Source organism: Marmota marmota, unplaced genomic scaffold, assembly GCF_001458135.2.
Source record: "Marmota marmota marmota unplaced genomic scaffold, marMar, whole genome shotgun sequence".
NCBI lineage: Eukaryota > Metazoa > Chordata > Mammalia > Rodentia > Sciuridae > Marmota > Marmota marmota.
Window position 1 is genome coordinate 4,553,994 of NW_026000020.1, and position 19,220 is coordinate 4,573,213.

At 44.1% G+C, this 19,220-nt stretch overlaps 1 protein-coding gene across 1 annotated transcript in view; it reads left to right on the forward strand.

Moving 5' to 3' along the window:
* Positions 1–19,220, forward strand: part of Aff3 (ALF transcription elongation factor 3) — a 474,953-nt gene that overhangs the window by 349,968 nt on the left and 105,765 nt on the right. The window contains exon 10 of the mRNA XM_015499678.2: positions 13,558–13,609. Coding sequence (XP_015355164.2) covers positions 13,558–13,609 — 52 coding nt within the window. The remainder of the gene's footprint in view (positions 1–13,557; positions 13,610–19,220) is intronic.

A 19,220-nucleotide genomic window follows, 5' to 3' on the forward strand; every position in this document is an offset into this window, starting at 1 on the left:
AGTAGATGGCACAGTCTGATTGACATGGGTTACTTGGCACATTCTGGGTTGCCACGAGCCAGACAGCCCACAACAGGATGTAGTTGGTGGGCAGAGATGTGTGTTGACTGGGTAATCCTATTTCCCATTGCAAACATCAATCAGGTGTACCTGAAAGTGGGCTTAGAACATTTAATGTACTTGGCCTAATTTTCAAGCTAATTCACTTCAAAAAAAAAAATAAGCAGTAAATTAGTCCTGGTATATGTGAGGCTTTTTTTTTTTTTTTTTGAGATTGTGATTACTAGATTTATATATTCGGACCACCTGGAACATAATGAAAAATTCTGGAAGTATCAGATATAATATGCCCAATGTCACAAAAGGAGGAGCATTAAGGCTGGATTCATGGAAATGCCTTAGTTGGAGGATCATATACCAATCTCCCAGTCCAATGAATAGCTAATGGGATGCTTTCTCCTTAATAAGACACAGAGAAGTCTTTTCCTCCTCTTTACATTTAAATGATCAGCTTATTATGCTTGCTGCACAGAGGATTAGTGGATCCGTATGAAAGCCTCAAATCGCAAAAAGTCAAAAGTCCTGAGGGCCTATGATCCAGAAACCGCGGCACTTGGTGGCTGAATCTCTGCAATATCCAATTCAGGGTTGATCCCCATCACTGTCACAGAAGCCAGAATGACTGTCTGAGTCCACACAATATAGAACGAGGTCTTAAGATTCTTCAATGAATCTGAAATGACCCCAGGAACGTCCTGATCAAAGAAATAGAGGGCTTTTTTTTTCCCCCTCAGGACAGAATTGGGGAAGGTACAGCTAACCGAGCTCAAGTGGAACCACTTTAACATGTGACTCTCAGGCCTTAATTCTCAGAGCTGATGACCTCCCCCACACACCAGTGACTTCTCCCACTTGAGTCAGGTAGCCTATGAAGTGGACTATGCCCCCAAGTTGGAAAGGAAATCAGAGGACTTGTAGTAGACATGGAAGAGAAGTACAGAAGTGTCTTAAAGACTGGAGAATAAATCTCTGAGAAAAGACTACAGGGCCATGATTGTCTGGCAGGGAGAGAAGATGGTCATCTGCGATCCCACAGTATTTATCACATCATGAGGTTACTTTTCTGCCTATACCCCAGGTAGACAGTGAGCCACTTGAGAGCAAAGACTTTCTCAACTCAAAATCTCTAGCACCAAGAATGTGCTCATCAAAAATAGTCAATAAGCCAGGCGCTGTGGCGCACACCTGTAATCCCAGCAACTCGGAGGCTGAGGCAGGAGGAACGTGAGTTCAAAGCCAGCCTCAGCAACTGAAGAGTGCTCAGCAACTCAGTGGGACCCTGTCCTTAAAATACAAAACAGGGATAGGGATGTGGCTCAGTGGTCGAGTACCCCTGAGTTCAGTCCCTGGTACACCCCCGCAAAATGGTCAATAAGTTAATAATCCATGTTCTCTGTTAGAAAAAGTAAAATAGACCTAAATTATAACATACTTACTATTACAAGATGGAATGGGTGATAAATTACTTATTGAGTAATTACTACATATCACCAGGTACTGTATGTTCTATTTCTTTTCTTCCGTATTATTTCCCACAACATTCCTAGGGTGCAAACATTCTTGTTTTTCCATTTTTCAGATGAGGAAAATCAGGCAACACAATCTTAGGTTGTTTGGACAAAGACATGCAACTAGTATGTGGCAGAGTCTGGTTATAAATTGCTAAACCAGACTCTCTTGACTCCAGAGCTCGTGCCTGGATTATTAAACACATCAGTCAGAATTCGATCCAGAGAAACCACTCTAGGTATTTCAAGTAGAAAGACATTTCACATAGGGAATGAGCGGCATCATGGAGCTAGGGAAGCTTAGGTCAGCAAACTTATATGAAATCACTAATCAGTGCAGTGGCGCATGCCTGTAATCCCAGTGGCTCTCGAGGCTGAGGCAGGAGGATCTCAAGTTCAAAGCCAGCCTCAGCAATAGTTAAGAACTAAACAACTCAGTGAGACCCTGTCTCTAAATAAAATACAAAATAAGTCTGGAGACATGGCTCAGTGGTTGTGTGCCCCTGAGTTCAGTCCTCCCTCTGTACCAAAATAAATAAATAAGAAAGTCATTTCAGGAAGTCAGTAAATGCAAGAATTACAGGAAACTGCTAACAGTAATCTCAGATGTCTGCGGCACAAGAGGCCTAGGAACCCCTGGCGGAACCTCATGCCTGCCATTTCCTAGTCTCCCAGGAGCAGTGATGTTCTGTTATCCTTTGGTCATTGGAGCCCCATTCAAGTGCCTCTCCCTGATGGCATCTAGACAAGACCCCTGCAGGCAGGACTCTGAGAAATGAAGTTCCCAGACATCTAGCCCCTGTTACACAGGAGGGTGCTGATCAGGAGGACCGTGCTGAGTCACCTCCACCCAGGAAGCAACAGCTCTGCTGTGCCATCTTGAAGAGTTTGAGGGCTTCTCCAGAGAGTTTGAAAGCCATGATCACCCATTTAGTCTGTTTCTTCCCAGAGTCTGAAGAATAGCCCAGGAAATGGACTCAGATTCCCCAACACTGTGGTTTCTGAAAACAACCATGGAAGTATTCTAAAATGCATCACAGTGTCTTAACTTATTAGCGCTTATGGGGTTATGCCTTATCCTAGGCACCAAGGAAACACACCCCTCCCCATAAAGCATTCCTCCCTCCCACCCCATGGTGGGGAGAAGATCTCATGATCTGATCACCTCTCAAAGGCCCACATCCTAATACCATCAGATTATCGGTCAGTTTTCAACCTATGTCCCCTTGCGGGAGACACAGGCATTCAATCCATTGTAACTCCATGAAAATACCAAAGCCTGTGGCCAATTCAAGACTAAAATCTCTGGGGTTGAGGCCCACAAACCAGTGTTTTTAAAAGAACCCCAGGCAATGCTAAACCCATCACCAAGGTCCCCCGGGGAAGTTTTGCAGTTGACCACAGGTTTTTCCCTGTCTTGTATCATTTGAATCTCAATTGTCATCCCATTTGTCATTAATGGACAAACTAAATCTGAAAGTTAAGAGCTTTATCCAAGGTCCAGAGCTCTCCTGACCTCCAACTCTTCTGGCTTCGCCCAGTTCTGTGTTCTATAGCAGTTCTCAAAGTTACTTTGAATCAGAATCACCAAGGGAACTTTTCAAAGCCTGCACGACCTACCCCGTGAGAATGTGGGTGTGGGGTGGGAGCAAGACATCACTAATTTTTTTTAAAGATACCCAAGTGACTCAAACATGCGACAACATTTAGAAAGGACTGTTGCCCTACTCAATGGCAAAGGGTGAAGCTTGGTGTAGCATGCATTTGCTAATGAGCCGATTATGCTTGGTTCCCTTTTCTAAGAGTTTATATGTTCTAATAAATCTCTTCATTAGGGACTCTCTTAGCAATTAACTTATAAATGACAAGATCCACAAAAATGCAAAACTTGTTATTTCAAACTGAAGAACAAATCTCAACCTAATAAAGTCAAGACCCTTCTCAAGTGACTGCATTCTTACCATCAAAAGTTACGAATTAAATGAGCAAACCATTAGTCGGAAAACAGAACAGGCAACCAGCTGACTAATTAACAATCCATTAATACTCATCATCACAGATTTGAGCCAAGTAAATATGTACATATCTAACTTTCCCTCTGGCGAGGTGCAGATTCTCATTCAAAGAAGCGTTATGTAAAGAAATGCCCAGGATCCAATCTGTCCAGCCAGGAAAACTTTACATCCCCCAGAGAGCATCCTCTGACCTCTCTTCTACTCTCTGCCTGAGAACAGATCTGTTCTCTTATACACTGTACTCACACAGTCAGCCTTAGCAACTCAGTCCTTTAATACCAAGAACATCAAGTTCAGAAACTAATTTTCTAGAAGTCCTTGTAACCAACAAAGACAGGAATTTTAAAAGCATCTTTGGGGAGAAAGCATTTTCTGTTAAAGTACCATTTCTAAGCCTCCGCTGTCTTTTGATAGAAAAGATAGAGAACACACAGCCCTCTTCCCCTGTAATTCCTTCAGGAGGAAGCAATTTTAAAGTCTAATGTGTTCAGAGAACACAGCTTCCTTACCACAGCCTGCGCTGCCCTCCGTGGAAAATGTGGACCATTTTCATGTTTTCGCAATCACCCAAACCACATGTGGTGCTTGCACTTTCCTGAGAGGAAGGACCACGGGATGTGTAAGAACTTGTAGGACCCAGCACTCCTGTTCTCTTAGCAAAGAGATCCCTCTGGGCCACTCAGCTTCCCACAGCTAGACTTATAATTCCAAGAGAAAAGAACAACCAGCAAACTTTTTAAAATGCACAATTTTAAAAAATAAAATGAAACTCAAAAACGTTAACATCAGTGCTTTGTCATGTGTCTGTAGCACATCCAAAAGAAATCAGAGTTACAGATGCACAAACTTGCCGTGACAAGAGGTCAGAGTTTTACAAGACATATTTGCAAGGCTGGCCGCTGTTGTGTTTTCCTGGGACGTGGCTCCTAAACCTGTTCGTTGCCCTCATCAGTCCCATCTGGTGGGCCACCTGTAGCTACGTGCTCATTTCTGCCTCTCAGCCCTCTGTGCAGCCTGAGCTTACAGATACATTGTGGTGTGCCGTAGAAAGCCTCATCAGAATTAGTAGCAAGATTGGTCACTGACATATTTAACAGACCAAATGGGTCTTGAGGATCCCGATACCCAGCAAGAATAGGTGGTGTATGGAGGTATGTTTTGGTATTGATTTTGTGTCCAAATCCACCCTCTCCTCTTCTCCATACCCCAGGTCAGGAAGATCTTTACTTCCACAAGCTGGTTCAGGAAGTTAGAAGACACTGTGTCTAAAAAGAGGTCAAAGGGCCAGGCACTGTGCTACATGCCTGTAATCCTGGTGGTTCAGGAGGCTGAGGCAGGAGGATCCCAAGTTCAAAGCCAGCCTCAGCAACTTATCGAGGCCCTAAGCAACTCAGCGAGACCCTGTCTCTAAATCAAATTTAAAAAAAAAAAAAAAAAAAGAGCTGAGGATGTGGCTCAGTGGTTAAGCGCCCCTGGGTTCAATCTCTGGTACCAAAAAGGGGGTGTGGCAATGGCTTCATGTGATTAGGAGAATCATAAAACCCAGAGATTTGAATACCATCACTTTATGACCAAAGTTCTGATTCTGAGTTATCCAGTAGGAATCTAGCACCTGTGGCTCTTGAGCACTTGAAATGCACATCCGATCATGCTGAAATGGTATGTGGGCATAAATAAAATATGCTATTAATGTTCATTTCACCTCTTTATTTTTGCTTTTTAAACGGTGATTCTTAGAGAATGTTACATTACCAACTTGGCACACATGAGACTTCTGTCAGACAGCTTGAATGGTAGCTGTTGGTGTTTTCTCCAATATTGAGAACAATCTGGAGGAAGACACCCACCACATATTTAATACTAACCCCCAACATGTCAGTTACTTATGATGCCTAGCAAATCACCCCTCAATCTAGTAGTTTACAGCAACATCTACTATGTCATCATTTCTGTGGGTCAGGAATCGAGTGTGGCTTAGCTGTGTTCTCTGGCATAGTCTGCCATAGGCTGCAGGTGAGGGGTCCACCTGGGCTGTGTCCACCTCAGGCTTCCCTTGGGAAGATCTGCGTCCAGGCTTCCTCTGTGGTTACCAGCAGAATTCTGTTCCTTCCGGGCCACTGGGCTGAGAACACTGGCTTCTCATGGGCCTTGGCCTTGTCTTCCCCACCTCGGTGCTGCAGGGCCACAGCAAACCAGCTCCTAGAAGAGCGTGCATGCTAGCCAGCAGAAGTCACCTTCTCACTGAGTGATGTTCTATCACTTTAGTCCTGAACTGTAGAGGAAAGTCGTTGGTCCCATGCGCACCCAGGGAAGGCATTGCACATCTGGAGTGAATAACAGGAGGCAGGGGTCCTCTTAGAAGCTCCCACCACGGTGGACGGCGAGGGTCCAGTTAACATTACGTGCGTCTGACGCATCTTGCCCTGTAAATTCCTGTACTTGATCTGATAGCTCCAACATGCTGCCTTCATATGGGGTTGTTAATGCTGGAAGAAAGTCTGAAATAGTATATAAGAAACTGCAAACAGGGGTGACTGTTGGAGAGAAGAGAAGGATGTGATAGGCAGAAATGAGGATGGAGGGGAGACGTTTCACTAATACCTGTTCTGTTGGGGAAGATTTTAGCTGTGTGTGTGTGTGTGTGTGAGAGAGAGAGAGAGTGATCTTTTGTATGTTTGTATGTGCTGGGGATTGAACCCAGAGCCTGTGCATGCTTAGCACGTGTTCTACCACTAAGCTATAATGCCAGCCCCATGTGCTTGTTATCTTTTAAAAAAGGAATACCATGAGATTACGGGAAATAAACAACCTCCATTCCCCAAGCACACTGGCACCCTGCCTTTGCAGGATCATAGCCCTCCGAAGGGTGTGCTGTCTTCCCTTAATTCCTCCATGACCTGGAAGACAGACATGCTCCTCCTCCAGGTGGCTGTTCCTGAGCCCACGGGTCTCCAAGGGCATCTCCCTGCTCTAATGCTTTTCACAATGTCTCTGTCCCCAACGAGCTGGATGCTGTGTGAGGGCAGGAACAGAGGCTTTTTGGATCTTGTATTCCAATGGTTTGGGCTCCATTGGCTAAATAAATGAGCAGTAGTTTCTAGAAGACTCAAAGGTGAAAGAAGAGACCCAATTCTCCTTGGGATACTGTGGGTGAGATCCCATCAGGGAGGCACACCAGGACATCTGAGTGTCAGGGCCACAGGCCCCTACCAGACCACGAGCCTTCATGTGTCCTCAGAGGTGGCCTCGGGGACCGTCTCAGACTCTGCTTTCGGTTGCTCATCTGGATGTAACACACCATTACAGCTAGGAGGTCATGACCTAGGCCACAGGTTCTCAGTGCCCGAGCATCACCTGGGGACTGATTAGAAATGCACATTTAGGGTCCACAAAGCAGACCTGTTGAATCAGAAGCGCTGAGGTGGGCCCGTGATTATATTTTCACAAGCCCTCTTGTGATTCTAGCATAGGGTCAAGTTTTACTGGCCTAACTTTGATTTCTGAAGTTCCCACAGAGCTTGCTGTGTATCCTAGTAGCAGGAATTTGGATGCAGATTTATAGGACTAGAGCCTGAGGGCAGAGGTCTGTCCTACCCATGGGAAAATCCTCCGTAAGGTAGAAGAACACTATTTATTTACAGAACACAGGAGTCTAAAGCTCTGCCATAGCCATTTTCTAGATCCATCTTAGAATCACTCGCGTGACCCGACTGGCACACGTGGAATTGAAACCCCGCTCGGGGCCCCTGGCTTCTGTTGGATCTTGTACCTTTTACTCTTCTTTTGTTTTCTACTAAATTGTATGGGCCAACCTCAGTGCCCCTTCCATTTTCCAGCTGTCTTCCTGGACTTTCTACCATTGATAAAAGCAAAGAGCCAATGACTTCAGAGCAATAAGATGGTATTGAGGTTATTTCATCCAGTTCTCACTTCAGCCATGTGGAAACAGCATCCAGAGAGAGCAAAGGCTCTGCCTGGGGTCCAACAGCTAGTCAGGGACAGGATTCAGATTGAATGCTGCCATTTCAGAACTCATTCCACCGCCCCAGACTCTGGTCCCACTGATGGCTTCCTTTTATTCAGTGTTGATTCCCATCTTCCTGTGATTTCTATTCTGCTGGCAACACATAGATACAGGGACTATCAGGAAAGGCAGTTGATGGAGATTTTGAAGACTCACCCTCAGCCTATATTCCACCAGGGTTGGTGAGTTTCCTAAATGAGACTGGCTTCTGTGAGGGTCTTACCAGGTAGGAAATGAGATGGTCTCCCCCAGGGAAGACAGGACGTTACAGCAGGTAGACTTAGCCGCACGTGGAGGTTGTTGTCTCTAAGGAACAATGAGATTGTCAACAGAAAAAATACAGTCCTCCTTCACCACAGGATGAAGATGGCAGAAGCCAAGAATCATGTATGATTGACAGAAAACAGAAGGGGTCCTGGGGAAGAGGGAGTCTGGGAAGGAGATGGACAGGAGCAAATACAATCACGCTGTGATCCAAACTGACTGCAAAAGATGTAGAAATTCCCAGATCTGAAAACATCAGGATTGGAACCTGCCTCTTAGATTATCTGGACTATCCCCAGTTTTCCATTTACCTCTTGACTGAGTTACCTTATTTGCATCTTGGGGGCAGCCAATCACTAACCCCTAACAGGAGCCTCCAGTAGCCTGCATGGTTCTCTATTGTTCTGCTTCTTAGTGCTGGAATATCACACACTAAGTTCTTCCAAACAACAGCTTGTTGATGAAAATAGCCGGTGGCGCATAACTATAATCCCAGCAGCCTGGGAGGCTGAGGCAGGAGGATGGTGAGTTCAAAGCCAGCCTCAGCAACTAGTGAGGCCCTAAGTAACTCAGTGAAATTCTGTTTCTAAATAAAATATAAAAGGACTGAGGATGAAGCTCAGTGGTTAAGCACTCCTGGGATCAATGCCCAGTACCAAAAAAAGAAAGAAAGAAAAGAACAGAACTCCAGGAAGATGGTAGCACTGACCCTGACAGCTCAGTGGACTTCAAGAAGGACGAAATGAGTGGTCTCATGTTCCCTCCCGTGTTCCAAGCAGTGGAGTTGTCCACCTGGGAATACCTGCAGAGGGGTGTGCTTGCATAACGAACAGGCTGTATCACACATTGCTAATTACTAGAATAGATATTTGCATATATGAATATGGTTAATGGGGATTCATAAACATTTGTCTCTGGCTTTTAATCTCAAATAGGTGGAGATGGTAGCAGCTCCCGCTGCAGACACAAATCTGAAAATCAAACAGCCCAATTAAAACTTAGATTTTTAAAAAGCCATTCAGATGAAGCAAAATGAAATGAACCTTAAAGGGCTAAAGGATTCAGATCTTCTAAGGGCCCCAAATGACAGGTAATTCAGGGGAAATCCTATTAATTAAAAACCACTGCTCTGTGAAACGGCTGCCTCTGCATCGGAGATGCTGACTGTGCCCGTGTGCAGTTCCTGTGTTGGATTCAGATAAGCATCAGCAGCAGAGGCCCGTCTGTTCAGGGAAGCCTGTTATTTCTGCTTCCTGAGATATTCAGGCCTCTGAAAGGTGAGCATCAGCTACAACATAGATTTGTTTCTTGCTCGATTAAGAAAAATAATGCAGACGGGGAAGTTATGATAATAAAATGCTGAACTTTGAAGGATTGTGTCAAATTCCTCCATTTTCTGACAGCTACTGAATTTACCTTTAACAAGGCAGTTGCTTCTGCTAGGGTTACGTGTGCCGGTGCATCCCAATTTTGAGACCTGGAGAAAATGGCATTGCTGACTGTGACCTCTGAAGCAGGGCACACCCCACCAGTAGGAATTGCCCTGGGGAGTGGACGAGGTAACATCTAAAAATTGCTTAGCCGCTCCATTCAGCAAGCCTCCATTTAACCATGACAGCTGCCCCTGCGAGCCTGGGTTCCCTCGCCCAAGAGGGTTCTAAGGGATGGAAGGGAAGGAACCGGCGGAGGAAGGCCTGGAGGTGCTGAGGGTGAGGCGTGTGGAAGGTGCCGCATGAGCCAGGTGAGATGCCTGAGCACAGACCTCTCCCTTTGGTGCAGGTGACCAATCCCAAACTCCATCCTTTCCCTTTAGAGCATCGATCTTTGCCGTCCTTTATCCAAAACGGTATCAGAGATCCATGGCCCCTTTCCAAGGCCTAACCAACACTCCAATTTCCATTTTCCTTTCCACTCTTGGTTTGACATTTTTGTTTGCTTGTTCTTTAATATGTGGATGGTATTTGGAGATGGGACGCCAATCGATTTCCTTTTGGAAATAGACAAATGATCAAAATATGCCCCAGGGACCCGGAGCAGGTCATGGGGGTGTTAGCACAGCACAGCTGATTGTGTGGGGCCACGACCCGCAGTCTCCTCGCCACACGCCAAACATGGTCGGGTCTGAGGGTCCCGAGAGTGACATCATTTTTCTCTTTCCCTCTCTAACCAAGTTTCATTGTTCAGCTGTGACCTCAAAACATTGCCTGTCCTCAGGCCACCTGAGAGTCCACTCTGATATGTTCAGCATTAAAAATGGAGGGCTTGGTGAGTGTCCCGCCAGAGGTGGGTGTGGCAAAAGGGAAGCTGCGCTGTTCTTCAGAAGCCGAGCCCAGGGGACCCAAGGGCAACCGTCAGAACACAGCAGAAGAGCTTGTGCTCTCGGGTGGCATGGGACATAGAGCCTCAGCTCCCTCAGCGGGTACCGTGCGCCTGTCGGGTGTCGGAGCACGGTGTGGCCGTAACTGACTTGCCCACGGCTGTGGTTCCATGTCTTGGTGACAGCCCCACCCTGAGTGGCTTTGGGAGTGTGTACAGCTGCTCAATGTGGTACCACCGTTGCCATTTTCTCACTTCCTGAGAGATTCTCGGGTTTCATTGGATTTGAACTTATCTTGAAGTCTCTTTAGAAGTATTTTTATATGCTATTGGGGGTTGGATAGGGTTTGTGCTCCCCAAAGGTTCATGTCCTGGAAGTTTGGTCTCCAGAGTGGTCATGGTAAGAGCTGGTCATTAATCCCCTCAGAAAGGATTCATGCTGGTCTTATGGAGCAAGTTAGTTCTTACAAGAGCAAGCTTGAATCCCTCTCTGGTTTCCTGTCTCACCATGTGATCTCTACTATACTATGTACTACATTGTGATGTTGCCAGGGGAACCCTCCCCAGAAACCAAACAGATGAGACCACCTAATCTTGGACTTTTAACCTCCAAAACTGTTAAGTAAATAAGGCTCTTTTCTTTGTGCAGTACCCAGCCTCAGGCATTTTCTTATAGTGACAGAAAATAGACTAATACACATGTGATTCTTTGTTTTTTAGAACTTAGCCAGAAACACAATAAATTCTTTTTTTAAAAAATTAAGTGATCAAATGATTGTTATGCACAGAGCAATGTGGAACCCTGGTTGCTTTTCTTCTAGAAATACTGACAAAAGTAAAGGAGTCCCATTATTAGAAATGCCAAGACCCAGAGATATGACTTGCCCAGGATCTGAGAGTATGAGGAGCAGTATGAGAATCAAATAGATGTGTGTTTATATGTTGATTCATGTCTTTATCTGTTTTCTGCTGCTATGACAAAATACCTGAGACCAGGTAATTATTTGACTCATGGTTCTAGATGCTAAAATGTCAGAGCACATGGCTCTGGCATCTGGTGGGAGCCTTCCTGCTGCATCGTAACATGGTGGAGGGCGTCATGTAGAGAAACAGTGCAACTGTGCTAGCTCACATCTTTCTTCCTTTTGTTCTAAAGCCACTAATGTCATCGTGGGAGTCCTACCCTCATGGGCTCCTCTAATAATAGTCACCTCACCAAGGTCCCATCTCCAAATACCATCCACATATGACTTTGGGGACTAACTTTCCAAATCATGAATGTTAGAGGATCACATTCAGGCCATTGCAACACGTTTAGAACGTGCTTAAAATAAACAAAAGTTCACTTTGCTCCTTCCCTTAAGAGAGGACCTCACACACTGCCTTTGCCATTGTGGTGGCTTGCAGCACTGCCGGCCTCATCGGGTGACAAGTCCCCCCAGCTGGTGTGCAACCAGGCTAAGAACCCCGACTGCAGGGCACCCCAAGGTGTCTTGCTCTGGTTGGCAGGGTCTTCAGAGCGGTGCACGTATAAAGATTAAGTTTCCCGTCACCCTTGATATGATTTCCACGACCAGGGGTGCTTAATGCTGATGGTGTGTGGGCCCCTCCCTTTGCCCACCTACCCGTAGGACCACCCACTCTGAGAACACTCAAGGCTTGCCCTGCATCCTGGAGATCGGTTGGTAGTTTACCTCAAAAGAAGAGATGAGGAGTGGAGCCAAGAAATTGCCTCCTTTTTTCGTCTTTTTTGAACCAGAAAGGCATTTGTGTCTTGATAGAAATCGGTCTTAGGGAAAGTGCTGTGGCCTCGCCAACCAACTGGGGTTGTCCTCTGCGCCGTCACTGTGCAAGGGCAAAGAAAACACAGTCCCCTTCCCTAGGTTATTTCCAAAGGGTGCGCTAATAAATCACCAAGATGGCTCTTCTCTGAGAAGCCAAGTGTGTGGGTTTGTGAGCTCGAGGAAATGAACCACTTACCAGGAGCACAGAGTGATGTCGGGGAGCCCCGCAGTCCCCCCCAGGCTGACGTGTGTGTTTCCTTGGGGTTTGAAGACTAGAGCAATGAGGTGTGCCCCCACTGGGAGGGTTGAGGGGCCTGTGGGGACACGGCATTGGTGTCCTGCTGGTAATGGCTCCACTTGTACATCAGAAATGACAGAAATGTCTTAGCTGTGTTCTCCATTTTTCTTGACTATGAAATAGGAAAAGCAAATTTATTTCACAGACTCTCAGACTCTAAAGCAGGATCACACATTCAAGATCACCTATTTACAAATAGGGATAAGGGGACCCATGGGCAGAGGGTAGGTCAAGTAACTCGCATGGACACCTGGAGCAGCCCTGGGTCCACACCCTGCCTGCTTCATCACTGAAATCCCTACCATGGATTATAAAAAATTCAGAGGCATCTTTTGATGATAGGCCTATCATTGGCATTTAAAGGACACCAGACCCGTGTTGGGGGACAGTCTTGGGAAGCCGACTTCAAGGAGGACGATGAGGTCTTTAAGCACAAGGGCTCAGATGCCTTCAGACCCATGTGTGGAGCCCCCGGTGCATGCAGCGTGGGCCCTAGGACAGCTCCGCTGGTACAGTTCCTTATAGATGGCATTTCTGAATAAGATTTCTTTTTCAATAAGTCCATTTGAAAACTTCTATTGTAGAAAGAAAGAACTCAGAGGTGCTGATAAGAATACAGTTTTTCATCATCAGAAACAATAGGGTCTGAAGTTGCATTTCTCTTTTTCTCTCTTAGCTTTAATGGACTCACTGCTTCTGTTAGGAAGAATTGGAGGCACCCGAGTGGGTGGGGAGTGGTCCCCAAAGCCCCTCCCATTGGGTTTTCTCCACCCAGCAGGGTCTGGGGCAGATGACTTCTCCAGCCCTCACATACACAGGTGGAGGACCAAGGCTGGGTTGCTCACAGCTAAAGGTTATTTTGCCTGGCTCCCAGCAGAGTGCTACTTAGTCTTCCATTTTCTTTACCATGAACGCCCCCACTCCCCACCCCCAGGCAGGCACAGGGACACAGCCCAGCCCCTGGACATGAAAAGCAATGAACAAGTAACCGTGAAATTAAAACTGTCTGGGGAAAAGCCCCCTTTAGTTCGTTTTGTCTAAATCAACTCATTCTGGAAGCTTCCCCTCTTGTCCAGTGATTGTCACCAGGGCTGATTTTCGTGGTGACACTGTCTGCTGTTTCCTTGGTGGCTCAGAGGAAAAGCCCTTAAGAGAGAAAGAAAAAAATAATAATTAGGAAATCAAGCAGATTTATTATTACTGAAACGTTACTCTTAGAAAGGTGACACTTTTTGGTGTTAAGTGATTTTGAAACTACTAAGTACCTGTACCTCTCTGTCCCTTTCAGAATGCTGGAAGATGACCTTAAGCTAAGTAGCGATGAAGAGGAGGGTGAACAGGTAAGATGTTCTTGTCTGTCGCCGTCCTGTGGGTGGGACAGGGCTGCCACTCACTAGCCGGCTCTGCAGGACGTGAGTTGAGTGGCAGAGATGGGATTGTGCTTCTCTAGAAGGTTCCATTCATCGTGAGCCTCTATGCAGTTGGGCAAGTCTGTTGAAATACCTTGGCCTTAATTCCTCTTAAAACTTTAATTCTGTGATGTCCTGTGACAGGGAGACCAGCAACGAGTATATTTTTACAAGGAAGCGGACCAGAATCAGGCTTCCCTGGGCAATCGAGCCCTTTTATCTGCCTTTCTCCCTTCCTCTCCCCACCCCCACCACCTTTTCTTTTCCTTTTTTTTTTTTTTTTTTCTTTTCTTTCTCTTTTGGCAAAGCTAACCCAACCTTCTAGAGATCAAACACGTGACCTTAAGCTCATCGGCATGCAGCAGGCAAGCTGTAACATTAAATATTGAGCAGCTTTATACAGATATTATTAACATTGAGAAGAAGCAAATGTGGAGGTGAGCTAAAATGATGAATAAAAAATGATCACGCGCAGTCCGGGCTGTTTGTCTTAAATGATAAATGTGCTTGAAATATTCTCCCTCGGTGTTGATTTATCAGCTTGAGACATCCGTCAGGGGGGTTATAAATACTCTTCTGATCAGTCAGTTAAGGTGAAAAAATATCCACTCAGCATTCATCACTTCTACCCTGCATTTCAGAAAACGCTGGTGTTGTAAAGCAAGTTTGAAAACACCGGAGCCAGATTTCCCTACACTTCTGTTTCCTTTTTCTCATCACCTGGATTGCGTGTTGTCAAGTTTGGATAAACAGGATGGGTGGAAAGACAATTCCAGGAGTTTTTTTTTTTTTTTAATAAGTCATTTTTACATGCAATACCAAATACATATGCCATTCAATTGATTTTAATGTAGCAAAGTAGATGCAGAGGTACCGTGGAGTGCTGCATGGGTGATTCACTGTCTAGATAACAATACAAATAATGCAGAGAGAGCAAGCAAGGAGGAGGAGAAATGAGAGGAAAGGAAAGTTTCCAGGTGTCTGAGCAGAATGTGGCCCCGGGGTCACCACTGTGGGGTCTTCTCCTTGCTCGGGGAAGCTGGGGCACCAGGGGTGTGAGAAGGGCTCTGTGAATCTGGAGATCAGTTTGGCAATCAGAGAACACCGCAGGGAGGGAAGGCTGGCAGGGGCAGGGAGGGCCACTGAAGGCTTTGCACTTGTGACAGATCAGTTCATTTATTTCAAGGTGTCTACACTAGGCAGTGAGACACCACAGCACTGCACTCTTAGCAGTTAGGTAACAGGTAATTTTGGTTTCTCATCTATCTGAATAAAAGCAGATGATTTGGGGGCTGGGGTCATGGCTCAGTAGTAGAGCTCTTGCCTGGCACCTGTGAGGCACTGGGTTCGATTCTCAGCACCACATAAAAACCAATGAATAAAATAAAGGTCCATCAACAACTAAAAAATACATATTTTTAAAAAAAAATAGCAGATTGTTTCATCTCTTTAAGGCTCAGATAAGCACAGTAGGGATTAAGTTCTGTCAAAAGCGTAAATTATGTATGTTTTGTATTAGAAAAAAAGATTCACAGACTATTGGATCTAGCAAACTTTTCTTAATTGGGAATAATTCTGGAGCCATCTCCAGGAAATATTTCCAATGAAAGCTCAATTTTAAAACACATACATTATCAGTGATGTGCTTATACACTTTCTCTAAAACAGTAAGAAGCTTTTGGCTATTGCTTTCCAGTCTCCAGCCACTGATAATCTTGTGCTGTGAATATGCAAGTCAGGTCCTTGATTCTTGCTTATTTGTTCCCTTCCTATTTTTGCAATGAAAGGAACTGACAGGATGAATTATTTGTCTGCAGTAATCCCTATCTTGTAATCAAGACCCCAGACAGTGGTTCTGTGTGTGTAGTTTAAGTTAATTCTTCAGCACTAATTCTATTAAGTTGTCCTACTTTGGCCTATAATTATTTCCTAGTCTAATCACAAAATTGTAATTCCCTACCTTTAAAAAAGACTAATGATATGGAGTGGGTTTTTTTCCTCTCTCTTTCTCCAAGACCAAAGTAAGATTTTCCCCTGAAATAATGCAGCCTGCATACTTATGCAGCACACATATGCACACTTCATTCCTCTGTCATCGAAAGATGACTAAATGCTTACCATAAGTGATTTTTTTCCAGGTGTAATCAGAATTTTTCCCCTACCCCAAAGTCTTTTGAAAACATACTGCTTACTTCCCTGCTCTGGTAAACATATATACAAAGATCCTTAACCTTTTCTTCCATGACTGCTGGTTGTCCTTGTGAATGTCAGTCCAGCTGACCTGTAATAACCGCTGTAATAAAGAGATTCCCACAAGAGCTCCAAGCGGCTACACCTGTTTGTCTTCCTGCAAAGATCTGGGGACTCCTGGTGTGTTTGGATGCTCCCATCTGACGCTGCCTCTTCCCCCAGTGCCCAGTGCTCTTGGAGATAAAGCAGACTGGGAATTGAAGCCATGTGGGCTTGGAAATGTTTAAAGCTTACAAATTTTATTTCCTTAATAGTTATACTGTTTCTTGGGTTTCTAATGAGCTAATTAATCAGTTGTAATAATGTGTGCTCTTCAAGTAATTACTCTGTGTCATTTAAATTGTCATGTTTACAGGTCTAGAGTTATTTATAGCATTTCTTTATTATCCTTTGATGCATACAGATCTGTAGTACTAGCCCATTTCATTCCTGGTACTTATCATTTATCTTTCTTCTTTTTTCCTTTTTCTGTTTTGGTCAGTCTTACTAGAGATTATCCATTTTAAAAATAGTTTTTTGTTTCATTGATATTCTCTGTTTAGATAGATTTTTCAGTGTTTAATTTCAATGATTGATTATCTTTATTATTTCCCTCCTTTTTCCAGTTGATCCATTTCATGGGGAATGTTTAGATTTTATTTGTGTGCATGTGTGTGGTGCTGGGGATTGAACACAGGGCCTCACATATGCTAGGCAAGGCCTCTACCAGTAAGCTATCTCCCTAGCCCTGAAACTTTGTGTTGTTTTTTTTTTTTTTAACTTAATCTAACCTAAGCTTTGATTATTGATTTGAGACATCCTCTTTTATAATGTAAGCATTTAGTGCTGCACATTTTAGTCTCAGCACCACTGTGGCTTTATCCCACCAATGTTGACATGTTGTGTTTTTATTGCCATTTAGTTCAATGAAACAACTTCTCTGATGCGTGGATCATTTCGAAGTGTGTTATTCAATGTCCAGCTGTTTATAGAGAGCTGCTTTAATCTTTTACTGATTTCTAGTTTGGTTCCATAATGGTCAGAGAACATACACTATATGACTTCAATTCACAAACTTGTTGAAGCTTTTTTATGATTCAAATTTGGCTTATATCAGTATGTTTTATGGGCACTTAGAAGAATGTGAACTCGGCTATTGTTGGGTGGAATGCTCTGTAAATATTAATTGCATCCTATTTAATGTTGTTGAGTTTGATGTTATTGAGTTCTTATGTTTTCTGACTTTTTGTCTAGTTACTCTATCAATTGTTCAGAATAGTGTTGAAGTCTCTGGCTTTATTTGTGGATTTATTTCTCCTTTCCATCCTATCAGTTTTTGCTTTACGTATTTTCCATCTCTGTTAGTTGGTGCATATAAATATATAGGATTCTATATTTTGATAAATTGACTCTTTTATCATTATGTAGTGTTCCACCCTACCTCTGGTCATTTCTCTTTGCTCTTTTTTTTTTTGGTTTCTGTATAGCTACTCCTTTTTTTGTTTGTTTTTGTTTTAATGATTGTATAGTGTGATTTTTCCATTCTTTTACTTTCAATCTGCCTATATTTTTATACTTGAAGTGAGTTTCTTATAGACAGCATGTGGTTAAGTCATATTTTCCTCAACTCTGCCAATTTCTCTTTTAATTGGAGCATTTAGACCATTTACATTTAATGTAGTTATAGATATGGTAAGGCTCAAGTCTGCCCCCTTTTTTTGTATGTTCTTTATTTTTTCATTTTTTTTTTCTTTTTGCTATTTTTCTGTGGGTTTCCTGAACGTTTTGAGGAATATGATTTCATCTTCTCTGTAACGTTTTTGTGTATATCTCTTTTGTGTCCTTATTTGGCGGCTTGTCTAGGTATCATATTATATAGACATAACTTAGATCAGTACCTGGTGCTGTCATTTCATGTTGGTCTCCCTCAATGTCCTGTAATTACCTCCATCTCAGATTTTATAATAACAGATACCATGAGATCTAGTTTTCTATCTTCTCAACTTTGTGAGTGAAAAACTTGACCCTTATTCTGTATCTTATTCCTCCTTATCTCTCTAGAGCATACCATGGATGACTGGCTTCCACCAGGATAGATGAATCTTTCCAATACGGCATCCACACAACTGCTTTTATCTTCATACATCCTTACCCGTCTCCCCCCTGTACAAAAGGACACTGTCCTGCTCCTCCCCAAAGGCCATCCCATTTCCTCTTGTAATGTTATCTGGGGACTTGTTCTTGTGCTTTCTTACTTCCTACCTCCCCACCAGAACTGCTCCTCCGGAACCACCAGTGACCTCCATGGAGCCAAATGAATTGGGTTCTTCTCAGTCCCTATCCCTCTGGCTGTTTCTTCCCAGGATGCTTTACTGGCTGCATGGTCTCTTCCCAGTGTTGAATGTTAAAGCCTTGTAATATTTATTCCCGACTTCTCTGTTTCTACTCTTTCTTGGTGATCGCATTCCTTCCCATGACCTTCAATTTTTATGTACTGGAAATTTTTAAAGTTATAGCCTCAGCTCAGAATTCTCTCCTGAACCTCAGACTTCCTTGACTTTTCCACTGGAATGTCTCACAAGCGTTTCAAATCAGACAGAGCTTCTGGTCTTTGCCACCCCACTCTGTGCAGACATACAAATATGTTCCTCTTGAGATCATTCCTGTGTCTAACTAAAACTGGCATGGCCGGATGCCCAACGAGTCAAGCCTAGAAATCTAGGACCCATCTTGATGACTCCCTGTTTCTCACTCAAACATTCATTTAATCCTTAAAACCTCTAAATTCAGCCTCCAAAATTAAATATTAGTTTACTCACCTCTTTCCATCCTGGCTGGTCCAAACCAGTCTAATATAAACTACTATATTGCTGATCCCCACCCTCTATAATACAATCTTCCATCTCTTAAATGGGTGTCCCATTCCACCAGGGGTAAAACCCAGAGCTCATAGTGTGACCGACAGTGCTCTGCAGGGTCTGGCTTTGTCCCCTTCTTGTTGAACTCATTCATAGCACTTCAGCCTCCTGAAAACCTTCTTTGGGCCCTTCAGCAAGCCAGGCTCAGGTGTTGCGGCCTCTACCGGCCTCTGCCTCCTCCATTTTTGCCTAACACCTACTCATCCTCAGTGTGACAGCTTCCTCAGCGAAATCTTGCCCTGATCTAAATCGACCCCTGGTTTGTCCTTCTCACCGTAACCTTGATCTTTATCCTAGCTCTCACATAATTTTGGTTAAATATTGTATGCTTCTGTTTTTAAATGTCTCTCTCTACCAACTAAACTGGAAGTTTCCTGAGGGAAGAGATGGCGCTT